Genomic DNA, 22,749 nt, shown 5'->3' on the forward strand with positions numbered 1-22,749 from the left:
GTGTGTTCAGTCGCTTCAGTCGTGTCCAACTCTTTGTGACCTCGTGGACTGTAGCCCCTCACAGGCTTCTCTGTCCATGCAGATTCTTCAGGCAAGAATACTGGAGTGGATTGCCATGCCCTCCTCTAGGGGATCTTCCAACCCAGGCATCAAACCCTTGTCTCCTGCATTGCAGGCAGATTCTTTACTGCTGAGCCACCAGGGAAGCCCCATATCAGGGTATGTCCAGGTACAGGCCAGAGTCTGCACAAGGTGGGCATGGGAGAGCCAGAGGTCTGCAGGGGCACAGCAGTACCCATACAACGTGTGCAAAAGTGTGGGCATGGGCTTGTACGAATGGAGCAGGGGCCCAATGGGGTCTGCAAAGGAGATGTGCAAAGCGTGCACTGCCCCATGTGGGGTCCAAGCATGCGAGGGGCGTGCCCCGGAAGCCCCGGGAGGCGAGCATGCACGTGCATAGGTCCGCTGACCTGGGGCATCTCCCACTGGGCGCGGTTGGTCTCCGAGATTTCGAAGTAGATACGCTCGATGCGGCGGGAGGCCCCCATGATCTCGATGCGGCCCAGGTAGGGCCGGAAGTACTCGAGGATGCTCTCTGCGAGCTCGAGGAAGTTGCGCAGGCGCGGGTCGTGCGGCACGTGCTCTGACAGGTTGGTCAGCAGCACCGCCACGTTGAAGCCGATGTCGCGGGCTGGCTCCTGGAAGCGGTTGGCGAACTCCTCACAGTCGATCATCTCGTTCTCATCCGCTTCGGAGCACGAAAGCAGGAACTGGATTTCTGGACCAGTGAACTGCTTCTGACTGTCCATGGCCTGGCGGGGGGCGGGCGGGGGGGAGAAGGAGGGGAGGTCAGAAGGGTGGCCTGAGGAGCCCCGATGCTCTTCCTGAAACCACTATGGACTTTTCATAAAGACATAAAAGTCCAGGATCATATCATCACCACCCAAGGCTGACACCCAGAGGTTGACATGGGTGAGGCTGTACCAGTTATTAAAATACTGAATGCTAGGACTCCCCTGGTGGTCCACTGGTTAAGAATTCACCTTCCAATACAAGGGGACAGTAGTTCCATCCCTGGTGTGAGAACTAAGATCCCATATGCCAGGGGGAAACTAAGTCCATGCACCACAATGAAGACCCGACACAGCTGATAAATAAATATTTTAAAAATTACTGAATGCTGCATTTCCACAAAGCTGAGCCACACATCCACTGTCAGAGTGAGTCCGTTTTTCACTGGTGGTAAGATGTGAATTGATGAAACTCAGCACGCGTGTGCATGCTTAGTCATTCAGTCGTGTCCAACTCTTTGTGACCCTATGGACTGTCGCCCACCAGGCTCCTCTGCCCATGGATTCTCCAGGCAGGAACACTGGAGTGGGTTGTCATGCCCTCCTCCAGGGGATCTTCTCGACCTAGGGATTGAATCTGCACCTCATGTCTCCTGCATTGGCAGGAGGAGTCTTTACCACCGAGCCACCTGGGAAGCCTCCCAGCAGTTGGTCCAGCTGGTAAAGGGATGCTGTCCCAAGCTCCCTGCCAGCCATCCGGCTCTCCACCCATCCTCCCACCCTCACCCCTTACAGTGGCACCTGTGATCGGTACCAGAGGCTCTCTTGACCCTCTGGCTGCAGTTGGGAGCCACCCTGTTGGGGTCAGGGAGCAGGAGGAGAATGGAGTTGCGGCATTTCTCTCCTTGGTTCCCTTCCTGTGCTGGCTGTATCTCTCCCTCAAAGGTCAGTCCTGCCATCCTGTCCACACAGCTCCCTCTATCACCCAGTTAGACCCTTACTCTTTCCTCCAGGCCAGCCCCCTCAAGGCCAGGACCCTGACTGACAGCAATCCAGCCACCACCTCTACCCCTTCCCCAAGACCCTCTGGTCCCCCATCCTACCATTTTCAGCATCTACATAATTGGCACCTGACACAATGGAGGCCTCCAAATCTCAACCGGGAATAAAGAGTCATATACTCCTCACCCCAGAATTAACAAATGCTCACGATGACATCGGAGAAGGCAATGGCAACCCACTCCAGTACTCTTGCCTGGAAAATCCCACGGACAGAGGAGCCTGGTAGGCTGCAGTCCATGGGGTCGCTATGAGACTGAGTGACTTCACTTTCAGTTTTCACTTTCATGCATTGGAGAAGGAAATGGCAACCCACTCCAGTGTTCTTGCCTGGAGAATCCCATGGACGGGGGAGCCTGGTGGGCTGCTGTCTATGAGGTCGCACAGAGTCAGACATGACTGAAGCGACTTAGCAGCAGCAGCAGCAGCACAATGACATATTTTCAACTACTATATTTTTAAGAACTGAAACATGCCAGCAGCGATTGGAGCCCCCTGTGTACCCTTCTCTTACTCCATTTCCCCACCCTCCCTCAAGGTAACCACTATCCTGGAGTTGGTGTATCCTTCCCAAGAACTATGTGTCAGGGTGTTCCTGGTGGTGCAGTGGTTAAGAATCTGCCTGCCCATGCAGGGGACATCTGTTCAATCCCTGGCCCAGGAAGATACCATGTGCCTTGGAGCAACTAAGCCCGTGCACCACAGCTGCTGAGGCCCGCAAGCCTTGAGCCTGTCTCTGCAACAAGAGGAGCCACTGCATTGAGAAGCCTGCAGACCACAATGAAGAGTAGCCCCTGCTCACCCCAGCTAGAGAAAGCCTTGGGAAAAGCAATGAAGACCCAGTGCAACCAAAAAGAAAATTAAATTAATTAATGTTTTTAAAAGAACTGTGTGTCACATGGACGGACCTAGAGGGTATTATCCTTAGCGAAATAGATCAGACAAACACAAATATTGATGTTTTCACTTCTATGTGGAATCTAAAAAATAAAACAAATTACCATAGGAGAAAACAGAAACAGACTCACAGATCTAGAGGACAAACGAGAAGAAACCAGTTGAGGAGTGGGCAGCGGGGAGAGACAAGATAGGGGAAGGCGATTAAGAGGTACAAACTACATATAAGATAAATAAGCTACAGGTACATAATGTACAGCAAGGAAGATATAGCCAATATTTTATAATAACTTGAAATGGAGTATAATCTACAGAAACATTGAATTTCTATGTTGTACACTTGAAACTAACATAATATTGTAAGTCAACTCTATGTCAATAAAAAAAGAAATATGTTTCAGTACTTCTACTATCTATATCCTGTCATTTATTTGGTATCCTGAACATTATTTTGATATGAAGAATTGCTATTATAATCATGTAATTTTTTCACTCAATTGTATGTTTTCAACATCTATCCATGTTGATGTATAGGTCAGATGAATGCATTTTCACTGCTGTGTGGTATTCCTGTTTTATAAATACAGCATTCTATCCTGAAGAGAAGGAGACTCCAGGAAAGAAAATTGACAACCATCATAGAAGAAGGTTTGAGGACAGACATTTAGATTATTTCCAGTTTTTTACTTTACAGACACTTGCATTGAGTATTCTCATACTGCTCTCTGCTGCACTTTTTGCAAAAGGTTCTCTGGGGTAATCTTTTAAATGTTTTGACAGCACCCACAGTAAGAATACATTTTATAATGTGACAAAAAAGAAAAGATTTCAGGACACAACTCTGACTTTCGCTATGTAACGCACTCTGCAATGTTCTATTTTATTTTTAAAAATGCTGGTCATGACTTCACTAAATTAATTTCATGACCAACAGATGGGCTGCCACATGCAGTTTGAGAAACGTTGCTCTGGGTATGAACAGAAGCGAAATTTTCTGGCTCTAAAAAGTGCTTTGTAGCCAAGAACTTTGCAAAAATGCTTTCTAAATGAGTAACATGCTTTGCAAATCATGAAGGGCTCTAGAAACCACAAAGCGTGGAGACATAATCACACAGGAACTCTTCACCTTCGACTGTCGCTCCATCAACCTGACTCTCTTTCTTATGATACAGTGTGACACTGCCCCTCTTAAACCTGACTCCCCCAGCCCGCCCCACATGGGGCCTGGGACTCCATCCTCTCCATTCAGTCCTGGACTATACACACTCTTGCAATTTGCTGCTCTCTCTTTGTCATTGTCCATTTGCCTGTCCCCTTCTTTCGAAATACCTTCCTCTCTGACTGTTGTCAGTTTCCCCTGCTGGAGTCTCCTTCTCTTTCAGACCTCTAAAGGTTAAAGGGGCCCCAGGCCTGAAATCTTCACTCTTTTCTTGAGATATACACGCTCCATGGAGGTAGCTTTGAGGCTCAAACTTCAGAAAGCCATCCCATGCCAATGGTTGTGAAGTCTACATCCCAGCTCTGACTGCTCCCCAGAATCCATACACTTGACAGATGAAGCCTTATCTGACATCTCTGTGTGGAAAAGGCCAGAACTGAACTCTTGATTTCAAAACCTCTCCTCCCACAGTCTTACCCATCTCAGGAATAGCATCACCACCCACCCAGGTGCTTAAGTTAAAATCTTTGAGTCATCCTTGATTCCTCCCTTTTATCTCACTACCCACACCTAATCCATCAGCAAATCTGTCAGCTCTGCTTTCAGAAGATCTGGGACACATACACTTCTGCCCCCTCCACGGTGCTACACCCCACTAGACGGTCACAGCAATGCCTCCCTGGTTTCTCTCCTCCTCTTCTCTCCCCAAAGTCTCTCCCCCCACCCCCCACACACAGCTGGAGGGACCCTGTAAACATCCAAGTCAGATCACATCCCTCCCCTGCTCAGAATCCCCCCTTAGCTCCATTTCATTCAGGTTAAAAGTCAAAGTCCTCCCCACAGACAACCAGGCTCAGCACACCCTCCCCCATCACCTCTCAGACTTTATTTTTTCCTCTCTCCCTCTCAACAGCCACGCTGGCCTCCTCTGCATACCTCTTGTTCCCATTTTTCAGCCTTTACACTTGCTGTTCCCTTTGCTGGGGGAGGCCACAAGCTCTCCTCCCTTCACGGGGTAGCATTCAGCTCTCGGCTTCAATGTACTCTTCTAGGAAGGCCCTACCTGACCACCCAATTTACAGGGCTGACTACATCATGCTTTGTTGCACACCACCTTGCTCATTTACTTCAGATCACAGGTTATAACCTGAAATTATCTTGTTTACTTATTTTCATCTGTCCCTCCCCACTGGGCTACCAGCTCTGAGGGTGGGGGGTCTCTGTTTTGTTCATTGCTACACACAGTAGGCGCTCAGCATATATTTGTCAAATGAATTAAGTATTTTGAAAACCGAGAAGACTTTTTAACTCTGTTACAATTTTGGAAAATCAAGAAGTCCTTTTTTAAAAGAAGGCTGACCTTATCTTTTAAATCATAAAAATAATTGAAAAGCATGTTGTAAAATATAAAGATTTGTAAAGTTTGGGGAATCATATGATGCTTTGGGTTTGGGAAACCATGTGAAGCTGGGTTAACAGTCAAACATTTAGAAATGAGAATATCGCCATTTTGCAGTTTCTAATGAACTAATGTGTCTGGACATCAAGCACTAATGGTTGCTGACATCACAAAAGGAGTGATGAGGGACAGGCTCCACAGAGGAAGGTGCTGGCAAAAAAATAAAAATAAAAACCAAAACTCCAAACCTGAGTCTGATCAAGTTTTGTGACCTAAGTCCCAGTTTGCAGGAAATGCAGGGGACAGAGGAACAGATTAAATGACACCATAAGGTTGCATCGGCCAGATCCAAAGGCAGGAAACTCTACAATTAATAGAGAACTATCTACAGAGAGCCATGAGCTACATGTGGCTACTGAGCCATAGAATCGTGGCTGGTGCAAAGTGAGATGTGGCAACAGTATAAAATACTTATGGATTTTGATGACAGTGTAAACAAAAGAATTTAAAATATCTAATAATTTTTATATTGATTATATGTCAAAATATAATTTTGGTGGAGGAGGTTAAATAAAATATACTGTTTAAAATAATTTCATGTGTTTCTTTTCACTTTTTTTAAAAGGGCAGGTACTAGAAATTCCTTACCTGTCTGTGTTGCTCCTATTGTATCTCTCTCTAAAAAATATTTATTTACTTATTTGGCTGTGCTGGGTCTTAGCTGCAGCATACAGGATCTGGTTCCCTGACCAGAGATTGAACCTGGGCCCCCTGTATTGGAAGCACAGAGTGTTAGCCACTGGACCACTAGGGAAGTCCCTGAATTTCTATCAGGCATTGCTGCTCTACTGGATCAGCAACCTGGGTCTCTAGCAGATAAACTGCCAGGAAAGGAAAAAGTGAAGGAGGGACAGTGGTCAATAGAAGGAGCTTTAACGAAACAGCAACCAGGCTTCCCTGGCGGTAGTGGCTCAGTGGAAAAGAATCCACCTGCAATGCAGGAGACACAGGTTCAATCCCTGGTCCAGGAAGATCCCAAATGCCACGGAGCGATGAAGCCCGTGTACCACAGCTATTGAACCTGTGCTCTAGAGCCCGGGAACCACAACGACTGAAACCCATGCACTCTAGAGCCTGTGCTCTGCAACAAGAGAAGCCCACACACCACAACTAGAGAGTGGTCCACACTCACTGCTGCTAGAGAAAAGCCCGCACAGCAACGAAGGCCCCGCATGGCCAAAAAATAAAGAAAGAAAGCTGTTTTGTTTTTTTTTAAGAGAACAATTAGCAATCAATAGCACTAGGTGACCTTGTTTGGATGCTGCTTCAAAGAAATTACAAAAAGTTATGTGTGATATTTTGAAGATCTGGAAATTAGAACGCAGACCAGACATTTTATGACTTAATGAGCTATGGATTTTTTCATTTGTCTTCACTGCTTTGTTTTCAGTTAGGGATGATAATGACACGGTGACTTGTTAAATAAAAGGAAACCCTTTTAAGACCATATATTGGACAGTTCCATTGATATGAAGTGCCCAGAATAGGCAAATCTATAGAGATAGAAAGCAGATTAGCAGTTGGCAGGGGCCTGAGTGGGGGAAATGGGAAGTGACTGCTAAAGGGCATGGTGTTTCTTTTTTGGGGGTGATTAAAATGTTCTAATATTAGATTGTAGCAATGGCTGCACAATTCTGTGAATATACCAAAAAACCCCTCCCATCAAATTACACCTTTTATAGGGTGAATTTGATAGTATATGAATTATATCTCAATAAAGATATTCTTAAAAGGAAGTCTTGAATTCAGAGAGATGTACAAAAACATTTGCTAATAAAAAAAAACAAAGAAAACTACAAAATAGTGCTAAGAATAAATTCGTAGCCTGAGATATGTTTTCACCCACCAGGAAGGGCTTTCCAAACTGTAGTCGATGTTTTGGAATCTGCCAAGTACTTATCACTGGATACGTGTTTTGCAAACTGTCAAGAACTCTGTCAACCATGAAGAGCTTGGGAAACCCTAAAATAATTCTGTATGTTTTTCAATGCAGATTTACATATGAAAGGAAATGCAGAAATAAATGCCTGGAGATTTGAACACCAAGAGGATAACCGTGGCAGCCTTTGAAGAGGTGTGATGAGAAATGGGTTGGAGGTAGGGATCAAAGCATAGCAGTAAGTTCTGAATTTCTTTGCAAAAGGAATGTACCCCTGTATTACCTATTTTGTTTAAAATTAATTAAAATATTTTAAATGATTTTATACATAAAAATCACATCTTGGATTTCCCTGGTGGTCTAGCGGTTGAGAATCTGCCTGCCAATGCAGGAAACATGAGTTCAAACTCTTGTCCAGGAAGATTCCACTTGCAACAGGGCACCAAAGCCCGTGAACCTGAGTACTGCAATTACTGAATCCTGTGTGCTCTAGGACCTGTGAGCCACAACTGATGTGTTGCAACTACTGAAGCCCATGTGCCTAGAGCCTGTGCGCTTCAACAAGAAAAGCCACAGCAACGAGAAGCCCTTGCATGGAAACTAGAGAGTAGCCCCCGCTCACTGCAACTAGAGAAAGAACAGCAATGAAGACCCAGTGCAGCCAAAAAACTACATTTAATTTAAAACATAAGTTTTATTCATGTCCAAACTCCTCCTCCCCCCCAAAAAAAACAAATAAACAAACAAGCCATCATACGCAAAGGCAAAAGACAAATGATGAACTAGGAAAAAGAAGTACACCTCATATCACTAGCAAAGTTATAAGCAGCCCAATATATAAAGAGCTCCTAGAAATCAACAAGAAAACTGCTAACATCCCAGTAGAAGAGTAAGGACAAGTAAGACCTTATTCTTAGAAGTAAGACCAAGGACATAGTCAGTTCACTGAACAAGTAACACAAAAGAAGTAATGTGTGCGTGATAAGTCACTTCAGTCATGTCTGACTCTGTGACCCTATGGGCCACAGCCCACCAGGACCCTCTGTCCATGGGATTCTCCAGACAAGAATACTGGAGGAGGTTGCCTTGCCTTCCTCCAGGGGATCTTCCTGAGCCAGGGACTGAACCTGCATCTCTTACATCTCCTGCATTGACAGGCAGGTTCTTTACCACTAGTGCCACCTGGGAAGCCCGAAGTAACATGTAAAGATGCTTCACTGCACTCATAACAGGATAAACGTGAGTTAAAATTGCATGGCACTACCCTTTTTCACCTATCAGATTGGCAAAAATCCAAATACTTGACAAATGCGGTCTGGTGGTGAGGCTGTGGGAAAACAGGCAGCCTCACAGGTTGCTTATGAGAAGGAGAAACAGAGGGCAAAATCTGTCCAAATGACAAATGCATTTACCGCTTAGCCCAACAATCCCACTTTTGGAAGTCTATCTTCAGATATAACTGCACATACAAAATGATGTATGTACAAATTGTTCTAGTCAGCATTGCTAGTGGCCCATAAGGAGCCTTCCTCAACGCACGTACTTCCATCTGCTGGAAACCTGTGGTACAAATTTACAATATCTGTGCTATAAATTGGCACCTTTGTACAGTACCCAGCTTGTACAACTATGCATGGCAGCCCTGACAAGAGCATGCGTTGTAACGGCAAAAGACAGGGGACAAAGCAAGCATCCATCAACAGGGAATAATCAGAGACTTCCGTGGTAGTCCAGTGGTTAAGACTCTGTGCTTCCAATGCAGGGGGCATGGGCTGGATCCCTGGTTAGAGAACTAATATCCCACATGCCTCAAAGCATGGCCAAAAAAATAAATAAATAGGTGAGTAAAAATACCAATAAGAATAATAAATTATTTTTGAAGAAAAATAGGAAATTATCAAATAAACCATAATATATATGCAAAGTGGAATACTGGACACCTATAAAAAATAATCAGGACACTCCCTGTATCTCTAGAATATATTGCAGGACTTCCTTGATGGTCCAGTTGATAAGAATCCGCCTGCCAATGAAAGGGACATGGGTTCAATCCCTGGTCCCAGAGGATTACACATACCACAGAGCAAATAAGCCTGGGGCCACAACTACTGAGCCCACATGCCCTAGAGCCCACGCTCCACAACAAGACAAGCCACTGCAATGAGAAGCCCACGTACCACAACTAGAGAGTAGCCCCCACGACTGGCAAAAAGACTGCGACAACGAAGACCCAGCACAGCCAAAATAAATAAAAATAATAAAATAAATAAAATTATAAAAAATATTGGATGGCTGAATAATATTTCATTGCGTGTGTACACACACCACCTTCTTTTTTTGGTAGTACTTCTACTTTTTAAAAAATTTTAAATTTATTTATTTTATAATTGAAGGATAATTGCTTTACAGAATTATGTTGGTTTCTGCCAAACATCAGCATAAATCAGCCACAGGTATACATACGTCCCCTCACACACCACCTTCTGTATCCATTGACCCCCTGACAGAAACTTAGCCTGTTTCCACACCTTGGCTATTGTGAATAACACTGCAATGAACAGGAGAGTGCAAACATCTCTTTAACAGTTTCATTTCCTTTGGACAGATCTCCAGAAGTGGGATCGCAGGGTCATATGGTAGTTCTAGTTTTAATTTCTTGAGGAATCCTCTATTCTGTTTTCCATGGTGCACCAGTCTACATGCCCACCACGGATGGTCAAAGGTTCCCCTTTCTCTCCATCCTTGTCACCCTCTCTCTCTCTCTTTATAACAGCCATCCTAACAGGCGTCAAGTGATATCTCATTGTGGTTTTTTTGATTTGCATTTTCCCAATGATAAGTGATATTGAGCACATTTTCATGTACCTGTTGGCCATTTGTATGCCTTCTTTAAAAAAATGTCTATTCAGGTCCTTTGCTCATTTTTAAATAGATTTATTGATTTTATTGTGTAGGAGTTATCATGAACAGTTTGTGTGCACTGGATATAAACCCCTTATTACATATGTGGTTGGCAAATATTCTTCCCATTCTGTAAGTTGCCTTTTTATTTTGTTGATGGTTTCCTTTGCTGAGTAGAGTCCTTTTAAAATGATAAATGATGCAGGGAACTTCCCTGGTGGTCCAGTGGTTAGACGCCATGCTTCCACTGCAGGGAGCACAGGTTCGATCCCTGGTTGGGGAACTAACAGCCCACATGACGCACAGAGTGGCAACATATATATATATGACATGACTTTAGCTCCTGCATAATGCTTTCTGGTTCTCTTGCAGCCTTCCCCCCTCAGACTCTCGCTGAAAATCTGCTGGTCGAGAGAGTAGGGCTGGGAGTCCCTAGAGCAGGCCTGGCATTCAGGAGGTGCTCACTGACTATTTATTGAGCTAGTAAATGGATGACCCTAGAGGCAGTGTACTTTGGAGTCAGATTGCCTAAATTCTAATCCCAGACTTGTTAATTCATTGTGTGACCTTAAACAGAGCACTTCCACCTCCCTGTGCCTCGGTTTCCACTTCTGTAAAATGGGAATAAAAAATAGTCCTTACTCCCTCATGGTTGCTGTAAATTACCATTCATTTACACATAGGACCCGGCACAGAGTGAGAACATGATACATATTCGCTCTTCTCCCTAAAGCTTAGGGACAGCAACGTAGTTATGACTTCACTTTCCATTGCAGAGGGAGCAGGTTCAATCCTGTTCAAGGAGCTAAGATCCCACATGTCTTGGGACCAAAAACCCAAAACATAGAAAAAAAGAAGCAATATTGTAACAAATTCAATAAAGACTTTTTAAATGGTACACATTTTAAAAATTCTTAAAAAAAAAAAAGAATCTGTGAGGGATTGCCAGGGAAGGTAGGGGTCCCAGGGGTGGGTGGCACAGATGCCCAGGGAAGCAGGCATTGCTAGGGGCTTGGGAGGAAATGGCCAACCGTGGCAAATGTTGTCAAGATGATGTGTCAGAGGAGAGATTGTAGGGTGGAGAGATCCCTGATGATCTTAGTTGGTGTGGTTTCAGGAGAGTGACAGGGACAGAAGCCAGCAAACCCCGAATAAGGGAAGGAGTGGGAGGTGAGAAAGGAGTGAGCAAGTGTAGACAGCTCTTGGGAGGCGTGGCTGAGAAGCGGGGAGACAGAGAGGCAGGGAGGCTCTCGGAGGACAACTGGGAGGCATGGGGCACTTTATACTTAACTTGGGTGACTCTGGGCTTATTTACATGCTGATGGACAGCAGCAATTGCAACGCTTAGGTAAAATAAGAAGCCATAGGTCTATACCGATATAAACGAATGAACAAATGCATAAACAAACAAGTAAACGGAGGAGAAAGGAAAAACTCTTCCTTACAGTAAAATGGTACCTAATCTGTGCAGAAAAGGGAATCTTCTTACACTGTTGATGGGAATGTAAATTGGTGTGGACCGTATGGAGTTTCCTTAAAAACACTAAAAATAGAATCAACTATATAATCCAGCAATCCCACTCCTGGGCATATACCCAGGCAAAACACTAATTCAAAAAGATACATGCACTCCAATGTTCATAGCAGCACTGTTTACAATAGCCAAGACATCTAAATGTCCATCAGCCAATGAATGGATAATCCCAGTGGTACGGGGACTTCCCCCTGGTGGTCCAGGGGTTAAGAACCTGCCCGCCAATGCAGGAGACATGGATTCATTCCCCAACGACTGAGCCTGCATGCTCTGGAACCCATGCTCCACAAGAGAAGCCCCCACAATGAAAATGTGTTGTCCCACACATGGCAACAAAGAGTAGCCCCTGCTGGCAGATAGAGAAAGCCCAGATACAGCAGTGAAGACCCAGCTCAGCCATAAATAAAGACATAAAAAGAAGACGCCGCATGTGTATACAATGGAATACTACTCAGCCATAAAATTAATGAAATAATGACTTTCCAGCGACATGGATGGACCTAGAGATTATCATGCTGAGCAAAGTAAGTCATAAAGAGAAAGACAGATACCGTACGATATCACTTATATGTGGAATCTGAAATATGACACAAAAGAACGTATCTACAAAACAGAAACACTCACAGACATAGAGAATAGACTTGTGGTTGCCAAGAGGGGGAGTGGTGAGAAGGATTGGGAGTGTGAAATCAGCAGATACAAACTATTACATATAGAATGGATAAACAAGGTCCTACTGTATAGCACAGGGAACTACATTCAACATCCTGTGATACTCCATAATTAAAAAGGATATATATATATATATGTAAAACTGAATCACTTTGCAGTACAGTGGAAATTAACAGAACATTGTAAATCAACTATATTGCAATAAAAATTTTCTAAAAGGTATCTAATTCCCAGGTGGCACTAGTGGTTAAGAATCTGCCTGCCAATGCAAGAGACACAAGAGTTGTGGGTTTAATCCCTGGGACATGAAGATCCCCTGGAGTGGGAAATGGCAACCCACTCAAGTATTCTCACCTGTAAAATTACACGGACAGAGGAGCCTGGCAGGCTAGAGTCCCTGGGGTTGCAGAGTCGGACATGACTGAGCACATACACAATTAAGGTAAAGGATATCAGAAAATTAAGAAACTAGCACTTATCAATGGCCAGAGTAATAATCATTTGATATAAGCATTTCTGATGGACGCCAACCTGAGTACAGGATATTGACATAGTCTCAAAGCACATCCCCACAAGGCACCAAGGGGAACAACAGTATCATTACAGTGGAAACCCTGGTAAACACCTTCACCATGTGAGCCAAGCTGACACAAACTGAAATGTGAAGACCTAACAGCACGCACCTCCTGATACGATACACCAAGGAGGACTTAGTGCTTCTCTTATATTCCTGTCAAAGTCTGTAACCTCAGTCGAATCACGAGGAAAACTCAGACAAGCCCACACTAAGGGCCATCCTATAAAACAACTGGCCTCTATTTTTCAAAAATTTCAAGCTCATAAGAAGCAAAGACAAACCAAGGAAGGGTTCTGGATTGAAGAGGGCTAAAGGGACAGGCATCACCAATGCAATGAACATGAACTTGGGCAAATTCCAGGAGATGGTGAGGGACAGGGAGGCCTGGCATGCTGCAGTTCACGGGGTCGCAAAGAGTCAGACATGACTGAGTGACTGAACTACAACAAAGGGACAGGATGCCTGAATTCACTCCCTGATCCTAGACTGGATCCTTGACAAGGAAAAAAATTCCTTCAAGAGTGAAAATTGAATAAAATCTGTAGATAGCAACATTGCGTCAAAGTTAATTTCCTTTGACAGTTAATTAGTTAACTAATTTCCTAATTAGTTAACTTCCTAGTTTGCATAAATGTTTTGTGGTTATGTAAGAGAATGAACTCATTCTCATTACCTGAAGTATTGAGAGGCAAAGGAGAATCATGACAGAGCAAACGAGGTAAAAAGTTAACATACTGGCAATCTGAGTGAAACGGTATGCAGAAATTTTATGTAATGTTCTTGGCAACTTCTCCATAAGCCTGAAGTTATTTGAAACGAAAAAGATAAAATAGTGATGTAAAAGATATGGCAGTAATAATAGAAATAATAACAGGTAATATCTCCTATATTCTGTGTTCCAGGCAGTATCCACTGTTCACCCACTGCCCACTCTCACAGCAGTCCTTTGAAACAGTTAATGTTATTATCTTAGCCCCATTTCACAGATGAGGAGCCTGAGACTCAGAGCAGATGAGTGACTTCCCTGGGGTAGAAAGGATGGCAAAGCCAGGTGAGTGGACTCCTGCATGTGGGGTCTTGCCAGACCAGGGACTGAAACCATGTCTCCTGCATTAGCAGGCAGATTCTTTACCACTGAGCTACCAGGGAGGCTTGTTCCTGCATCTCCCTCCTAACAGTCTCATTATTTAGACCTGCAGTGGTCACTAGTGACTGCCTCTCCCGTTAGTCTATAAGCCCCATGAAGGCAGGGCTGTGTCTGTCTCAGTTGTTGCTCTGTCCATGGTCATGGTACCAGCACAGGGCCAGTGGAGAGGAGAAACCCAATGGATGTTTATCAACTGAAAAACTGATCTCTATTTATAATAATGATAAAATTATGACTATTAATAATGATAATAGAAATACTGGTTCTTATTTGTATTAATGAATTTCATCTTCAAAACAACTCCAAGGAGGACTTCCCTGGCAGTTCAGTGGTTAAAATTCCCTGCTTCCAATGTAGCAGGGAAGGTTCAATCCCCGGTTAGGGGACTGAGAACCCACATGCTGCTCAGCCAAAACTAAAACCCAAGGGCTTCCCTGGTAGCTCAGTGGTAAAGAATCTGCCTGCTAATGCAGGAGACATGGTTTCAATCCCTGGTCTGGCAAGACTCCACATGCCACAGAGCAACTAAGTCCAGGCAACACAACAATTGAGCCTGTGCTCTAGAGCCGGGGAGCCACAACTACTGAAGCCCACACACCCTAGACCCTGTGCTCCACAACAAGAGAAGGCGCTGCAATGAGAAGCCCACACACCTCATCTAGAGAGCAGCTTCTGCTCACCTGAACTAGAGAAAAGCTGGCGCAGCAACGAAGACCCAGCACAACTAAAAAATTGTCTTAAATAAATGAAATTATTTAAAAAAAAACACCAAAAAAACTCCAAGGATGGTTTTATTCCCATTTTACAGATAAAGAAATGGAGGCGTCCAGAGGAGTCTCTTGACCAGAGCAGGCAGCCAGGCAGGTCCACAAGTGGCCCTTGGCACCCCCACCCATCCACCTCCCAGTACCCACCTTCTGGAAGTCCTTCTTGGAGATGAGACCACGGGGATCAGTGACATAGTCCTGGAAGGCCTCAGAGCCCACGATGTCCTTGAGTTTCAGGAACATGTCAAAGAACTTGAGGATCATCTCCACGTTGGATGAGGATTCCACAAGCATGTCCACCATCTGCCGGGCAATCATGCCGTTCACCACGTTCCCTGCAGGCAGCCCCCGGTCAGTGTGACCCCAAAGCACCTCCTCTCTGGATCCCCATGTGGCCTGCCTCCCTCTCCAGCTCAGGAGCTGCCAGGATGCCCTGTGCTGGTGGAACTTCCCAGGTCAGCTCTGACACCTCCCCCAAAGGGTCACTTCCTGCTCAGCAACAGCATCAGGTGTGAACCTGGTTGATCCTGTCTTCATCCCCCTATAGCTGGGGGAGTCATCAATAAAGATAACAACAGCATCAGCTAACAGCAGGTCCCAGATGCCATGGCAACTGCTACACTGACATGGCCTCATCTTTGTAATGAATATGTGTCCCTGTTCATTTGTACAGATGAGGAAAAAGACTTAGAGAATGAGTCCACACTCAGGGTTCCATAGCCAGTGAGACGGTGGGGCAGACTTGAACCCAGAGAGGCGAGACCTCAGAGCTCACACACCTAAGTCTTTCCCAAGTCCACAGGGGCCAGGGAGGTCCTTAGAAAACTGAGGTAGGCTGAAGGGCAGACAACAGAGAGAGGTGGAGACTGTGGTAAACTGGGACACCATGCTCCCCCCCCACCCAAAGCAAACTGGCTCCAGCTTCTTTTTAAACAGAGTTTCACTTTTATTTGTTTATTGGCCACACCACACGGCTTGCAGGATCCATGACCAGGGATTGAACCCAGGCCATGCCTGTGAAACTGCCAAGTCCTAACCACTGGACTACCAGGAAATTCCCCAAACTGGCTCCAGCTTCCTTTTGGACCTTTAAATTTTCATATAATTTCAAATGTATCAATGCATGAAGTTTCCAAGAGTACAAGGGAACTTCATGTATTCCAGATTCATCAATGGCTTACATTTTGCCATGTTTGCTTTATAATACCTCTCTCTCTGTTTTTTTCACTGAATCATTAAGGAGTAAGCTGCAGACATGAGGCATTTTACCCCAAATATTTCCACATATATGTTCTAAATGATGAGGACATTCTCTTATTTCATCATAGCACTGTCATCAACATCAGATTGAATATTGATATGATTTTGTTATTTAATCCAATTCAGCTGACTTTTGCATGTGAGAATGTAGACCCTGGTCACTGAGCCTTTCAGTTTTTCAAAAACAAAATGTTTAAAGGGATTTCTGATTTTTAAATTTAAATTTATATTTATGATTTATTTATTTTTGCTGCACCATGCACTGCACGTGGGACCCTAGTTCCCTGACCGGGGATCAAACCTATGCCCCCTGCACTGGAAGCACAGAGTCTTAACCACTGAACTACCAGGGAAGTCCCTAAATCTGATTTTTAAAAGCTAATGACTAGTTGCCAAAAATTTAAGACACTGTAGGAGGATTATTCATTGCCAAATGGTTTGTCATAGCAAAATATTTTTTAAAAACCTTGAACGTGGAACTTCCCTGGCGGCACAGCGGATGGGAGTCCATCTGCCAGGGCAGGGGACACAGGTTCGATCCCTGGTCTGGGAGGATTCCACATGCTGGGAAGCAACAGCTACTGAGCCCACACTCTAGAGTTTGGGAGCCACAACTACTGAGCCTGTGTGCTCCAACTACTGACCCACACGCTCCAGAGCCGCACACCCCAACTACTGAGCCCACGAGCTGCAACAACTGAAGCCCATGTGCCTAGAGCCTCTGCTCCGCAACAAGAGAAGCCACCACAATGAGAAGCCCATTGCTGCAATGAAGAGTAGCCCCTACTCGCTGCAATTAGAGAAAGCTGTGTGCAGCAATGAAGACTCAGTACAACCAAAAATAAATAAATAATAAACAAACATATTAAAAAAACAAACAAACCCTGAATGTCCATTGATAGGGTTGTGGTTAAATGAATCACTGTATCACAACACAACTGGTAATATGCAGCCATATAAAAGAATGAGGATGGTGTTATGAACCTCTACAGAAAAAGTCTTTGTCTACAAGTTAAATTATTTTATTAATTAGTAATAAATTATGGTTGTTTTAAGTCACTACATTTTAGGAATATTTGTTAGGCAGCCAGAACTAACTGACACATTCAGCAAATAAATAATGATTCAGGGCAGACATTTTAAAAAGTGTCCTGGCCACCCACCTGATTAAGATTTCTCTGGGGAATCAATAAATTATCATATGTACATAGGACGTGGCACATAATAAGTGCTCACTAAGTGTTTGGAGAGCTTATTACAGTGGCTTAAATGCATTGACCCTGACATGATGTCAGATGGGATTGAAGCTTAGGCTCTCCTGGGTCTGAGGGCCATTCTTGAGCTTGTCTGCACCTTGGTACCCTCCACTTACCCCCAGCCACTGGGCATTTACCTTCTAGCAGTGACAGCAACATCACCACCATGTCCTTCTGCAGATCCAGCAGCTCCTTCAACAGCTCGATCTGGCTTGAGTCCTAGGGACCCCACATCCCAGCTATGTGAGGGTTCTTTTTGGCAGAGATGCCTCCCCCACCTCCAGTTGTTTCCATCCACCCAGTTGGGCCTAAGACCACTTTTCTTCCCCCATCTTACCTCCGAGGGGACCCGAGTCCAGACATGTTCCTCGGAAGCAGGGCAAAGGGCAGAGAGACAAGATTGTGGGGGTGGGGTTGACACTTTGGGGAAAGTGAGCCCAAGGGGGGATGTGTAGTGGCAAGGGCTGGTTGACAAGGAGGGCTGGGAGGAGTATGGGGCTGAGAGCAGACGCTTGGGACCAAGAGAGACAGAGACAGACAGGAGCAAATACTGGGGACACTGACACAGATCTGGGAAGAGAGTTCAGCACTGCACCTGGCCTACGGCGGGAGGTTGACCCATGTTTGTTGAATGAATATGTGATGAAAAAAGTGAGACTCTGGGTTCAGGAAGAAGGCTGCAGGACACAGCTACGGGCTCTTTGGTAAGCCTGTTGGGAAGAATGTGGGGACACTTTGCTTCTCCTATCATAGTGTCTCATGGAGAGCCCACAGAAGTCTCCAACATGATCGAAGTTCTGCCTCATGGTCCCTATTTGTATGAGGCTGAACTACATAAAACTGCCAATATTCAGGCATGTCTCACCAACAAAGTGGTAATTTCATATGGTTCTACCTAATAAAATGGAAGAAGGGTAAGGGTACCAGGTAAATAGGATGTAAGGCTCCTCCTTGCTAGTTGTAAGGCTTGCTGTGAGGCTACCCCATGTTAGTTCTTGAGTTGCTAATTCTAATCCTGAAGTGCGTGCATACGTGCTAAATCGCTTAAGTCACTTAAGCCGTGTCTGACTCTGTGCAACCCTATGGACCGTAGCCACCAGGCTCCTCTGTCCATAGGATTCTCCAGGCAAGAATACTGGAGTGGGTTGCCATTTCCTCCTCCAGGGGATCTTGCTGACCCAGGGATCAAACCCGCATCTCTTATGTCTACTTTCATTGGCAGGCGGGTTCTTTACCACTAGTGCCACCTGGGAAAAAGCCCTCTAATCTTAACACTTTTCCATGATTCCAAAGCTCTGAATTCTGACTCAAAGATTCCAACATTCCAGGATCTCAGATCCTGGTGAGTGCCTGCGGTGTGTGCCTGCCCAAGACACAGCTACTTAATTGATTCCATAATCCTGCTCTCAGAGAATATAGGACTAAACCCACCTTCCTGGCTCTAGGGGTGGGTATTGGACCAGGTCTGGCCAATCGGAGCTTTCTTTTCCCTGACCAGGGTGATTGGTTCAGGAATGGGCATGTGACCCTGTAGTCCAATAAGAGGGTATGGCAAGTCTTTTCTTCGAGCTAAAGAGCGGTTCTTTTCCCTCTGAAGCTGTTACAGGGGCTCACGGAAGCCCAGGACACCATTCTTTCCAGCCCCTGGGAAGTGCCTGCTTGATAATGAAGCCAGAGAGGAGACAGACATTTCTACTAATAGCATTCTAGACCCTGGATATGATCTGATCTGTGATGTGAGCTGATAAGTTCTTTTTTTTTTTTTTTTTGTAAGCCACCACTTTGCATTGGGTTTCTAGCTTTTGCAATTTAACTTAGGCTATGACTGATGAATTAATTCTGTAAGATTTGGAAATCTCCACAAAGATACCCATATTCTCTAGAATTTTAAGATTACAACAGCTTGACTTCAACTCACTCACACTGAGAAACTGTGTAGTTAAATTCAACTCCTTTCAAAAGGTCAGATGACACCAGACAGGGTTTCTGTCAGCCCCTGTGGCGCCTTTGAGTAAATTAGAAAAAGCTTCCCTTCAAGACTCTTCCTGTTGGGAAATTATAAAATATAGAATATTGCCACCTGCTGGAAAACTACTGGAATAAACATATCGATGTATTTACGTAGGATATCTAGGTTCTGGATGGTGCCCTTTCAGATGCTGAGCCCTCCTGCAGCGCATTTGGCAGCCTTGAAATATGTTTACCAGACAGAAGCAGAGCAAACGGACAAGGTGTTTGTGAGACATTGACAAGACTGCAAAGGGGTTGGGGTGGTGGGGCAAAGGGAGCACAAAGATGCTAGAGATGGGGCTCGACAGGGACCTTACATCATGGATGCCCTGGATAGGAGTCATCTGCCGCAAGCGGAATAAAGAAGCAAAACACTCCTTCAGCCTCAGGCCCAGATCTAGAAGCCATCCCTTTTCCTATCCCCATCAGTCAATTTCCCACCCCACGGCTCCCGGCGGGTTCCAGACTGGTTGCATTTCCTTCTGGGCTTTCTGCATGACCCCGCCTCCTCGCCTCACCCTCTACCGTCTATCGGCTGATTATCCATCCGATTGGTGTGAACATCAACCAACCATAGAGGAGTTCTGGGCCAGAGGGGGCGGGGCCCAAAAGCAGACCAATGGAACTATAGGTGGATAACCAGCCGATTGGCGGTGGACGAGAGGAGGCGGGGTCATGCAGAAAGTCAATCCAGAAGGAAGATGGGACCCGTCCGGAACCCGCTGGGAACCCTGGGGTAGAAAACTGAGTGGGCGAAACTTGCCAACGTGCCAGTTACGGGATGTCCGGAGGCAGTCGGATGAAGAATAGAGGGGCCCGAACCTGAGCGAGCTTCATCATCATGTGGGCAAACACGTGCAGGAATCCCACCACTGCGTCCCAGAGGCGGCTGTGCGCTAGACTCTGCTGGTTTCCAGTGCAAGGGCCCTGGGTGGCAAAGGTTCTACGTGAGCACCAGGTAGGGCGAGGGATGCGAGACTGCCCCGCCTCGCCCCAGAGAGCGAACCCTACCTGGATGTACTCGGTGAGGCTGTTGAACACCTGTTTAGCCACCGACATTGCCTTGGAAAAGTTTCTCTTGCCTTGCTCCTCAATGACATCCTTGCCGGAGTAGTACCAGTAGAAGTCGCTGATGGACTCCTGGTGGATAGACGCAGTGTGAGCGGTTGCTGGGGCTAGCTATGGCCCAACAGTCCCCGGCCCAGGTCACACTGGACGGCCTCACAGCCTCACCTGCAGCCGCAGGAGGTAGTCCACAGTACAGATGATGATGTTAATAGTGGTTGTATTCCCTGTCTGTGTACGTAGGTAATTTTGGAAATCTAGGGAGAGGAAAAGTTATTCATTCATTGAGCTCGAGGAGATGGACACGTGCTAGAGGAGATGGACAGTGGGTCCTTTATTCATTTATGCAGTAAATATTTATTGAGTGCCTATTGTATGTCAGAAGGCATATAATCATTTCTTTAATAACTCTTTATCAGTACCTACTATTTGTTAGAGGAAGATGGAGGATCATTTATCCATTTTGTGTAATAAATATTGTGGGCCTACTATGTGCCAGATGTAGTGAAAGGTCAATCATTTATTCATTCCCTCCCCAAAAAAATATTTACTGAGCATCTATAATACAGCAGGGGGATATTGAGATTCAACCTTTAGTCATTCACAAGTTTTTTTACTAAATGCCTACTATGTGCTGGAGAGATGGAAGATTGGTTATTTATTCATTCATTTCTCAAAAAAAAATTATTGCACACCTACTGAGAACCTATTTCTGCTTCATTGACTATGCCAAAGCCTTTGACTGTGTGGATCACAATAAACTGGAAAATTATGAAAGAGATGGGAATACCAGACCACCTGACCTCCCTCTTGAGAAACCTGTATTCAGGTCAGGAAGCTACAGTTAGAACTGGACATGGAACAACAGACCGGTTCCAAATAGGAAAAGGAGTATGTCAAGGTTGTATATTGTCACCCTGCTTATTTAACTTATATGCAGAGTACATCATGAGGAACGCTGGGCTGGAAGAAGCACAAGCTGGAATCAAGATTGCCGGGAGAAATATCAGTAACCTCAGATATGCAGATGACACCACCCTTATGGCAGAAAGTGAAGAGGAACTAAAAAGCCTGTTGATGAAAGTGAAAGAGGAGAGTGAAGAGGTTGGCTTGAAGCTCAACATTCAGGAAACAAAGATCATTGCATCTGGTCCCATCACTTCATGGGAAATAGACGGGGAAACAGTGGAAACAGTGTCAGACTTTATTTTTTGGGGCTCCAAAATCACTGCAGATGCTGATTGCAGCCATGAAATTAAAAGACGCTTACTCCTTGGAAGGAAAGTTATGACCAACCTAGATAGTATATTGAAAAGCAGAGACATTACTTTGCCAACAAAGGTCCATCTAGTCAAGGCTATGGTTTTTCCAGTGGTCATGTATGGATGTGAGAGATGGACTGTGAAGAAAGCTGATCGCCAAAGAACTGATGCTTTTGAACTGTGGTGCTGGAGAAGACTCTTGAGAGTCCCTTGGACTGCAAGGAGATCCAACCAGTCCATTCTAAAGGAGATCGATCCTGGGTGTTCATTGGAAGGACTGATGCTAAAGCTGAAACTCTAATACTTTGGCCACCTCATGCGACGAGTTGACTCACTGGAAAAGACTCTGATGCTGGCAAGGATTGGGGGCGGGAGGAGAAGGGGACGACAGAGAATGAGATGGCTGGATGGCATCACCGACTCAATGAACATGAGTTTGAGTGAACTCCGGGAGTTGGTGATGGACAGGGAGGCCTGGCATGCTGTGATTCATGGGGTCGCAAAGAGTCGGTCACGACTGAGTGACTGAACTGAACTGAACTGAGAACCAGAGGAGATAAGCATCTGTCATTTATGTGTTCATTTAGTCAATATATATTTATTGAGCACATACTATATGCTAATGATAGATGAAGATTGGTCACTTATACTTTAGGACTATACATTTACTGAGCATTTACTCTGTGCCAGGCACTGTTCAGGGCTTCCCAGGTGGCGCTAGTGCTAAAGAACCCGCTTGTAATGCAGGAAACACAAGAGACTCAAGTTTGATCCCTGGGTTGGGAAGATCCCTTGGAGGAGGGCAGGGCAACCTACTCCAGTGTTCTTGCCTGAAGAATCCTGTGGACAGAGGAGCCTGGCAGGTTACAGTCCATAGGGTTGTAAAGAGTTAGGCATGATAGGAGTGACTTAGTGCATCTGCAGGCACTGCTCAAGGCCCTAGGGATACAGGAGTAAAAGAAAACAAAGTCTCTGCCCTTGTGAAGTTTCTATTGTCATGTAGTAATTTGTCAATCTTTTCTAACTGCAACCCACAGTAGGAAATACAGTACAC

At 45.2% G+C, this 22,749-nt stretch overlaps 1 protein-coding gene across 5 annotated transcripts in view; it reads right to left on the bottom strand.

Annotated features, from left to right (window-relative positions):
• Positions 1-22,749, bottom strand: part of RYR1 (ryanodine receptor 1) — a 127,895-nt gene that overhangs the window by 16,755 nt on the left and 88,391 nt on the right. For all 5 annotated transcript variants that reach the window (XM_055412238.2, XM_055412236.2, XM_055412235.2 and 2 more), the window contains 6 exons: positions 20,602-20,690; positions 20,380-20,508; positions 20,191-20,295; positions 17,496-17,577; positions 14,990-15,177; positions 471-812 (listed from right to left, as the gene is read on the bottom strand). In XM_055412238.2, coding sequence (XP_055268213.1) covers positions 471-812; positions 14,990-15,177; positions 17,496-17,577; positions 20,191-20,295; positions 20,380-20,508; positions 20,602-20,690 — 935 coding nt within the window. The remainder of the gene's footprint in view (positions 1-470; positions 813-14,989; positions 15,178-17,495; positions 17,578-20,190; positions 20,296-20,379; positions 20,509-20,601; positions 20,691-22,749) is intronic.

Source organism: Moschus berezovskii, chromosome 22 (genome assembly GCF_049115385.1).
Source record: "Moschus berezovskii isolate FMDL1 chromosome 22, NW_MosBer_1.0, whole genome shotgun sequence".
In the NCBI taxonomy this organism is placed as follows: domain Eukaryota; kingdom Metazoa; phylum Chordata; class Mammalia; order Artiodactyla; family Moschidae; genus Moschus; species Moschus berezovskii.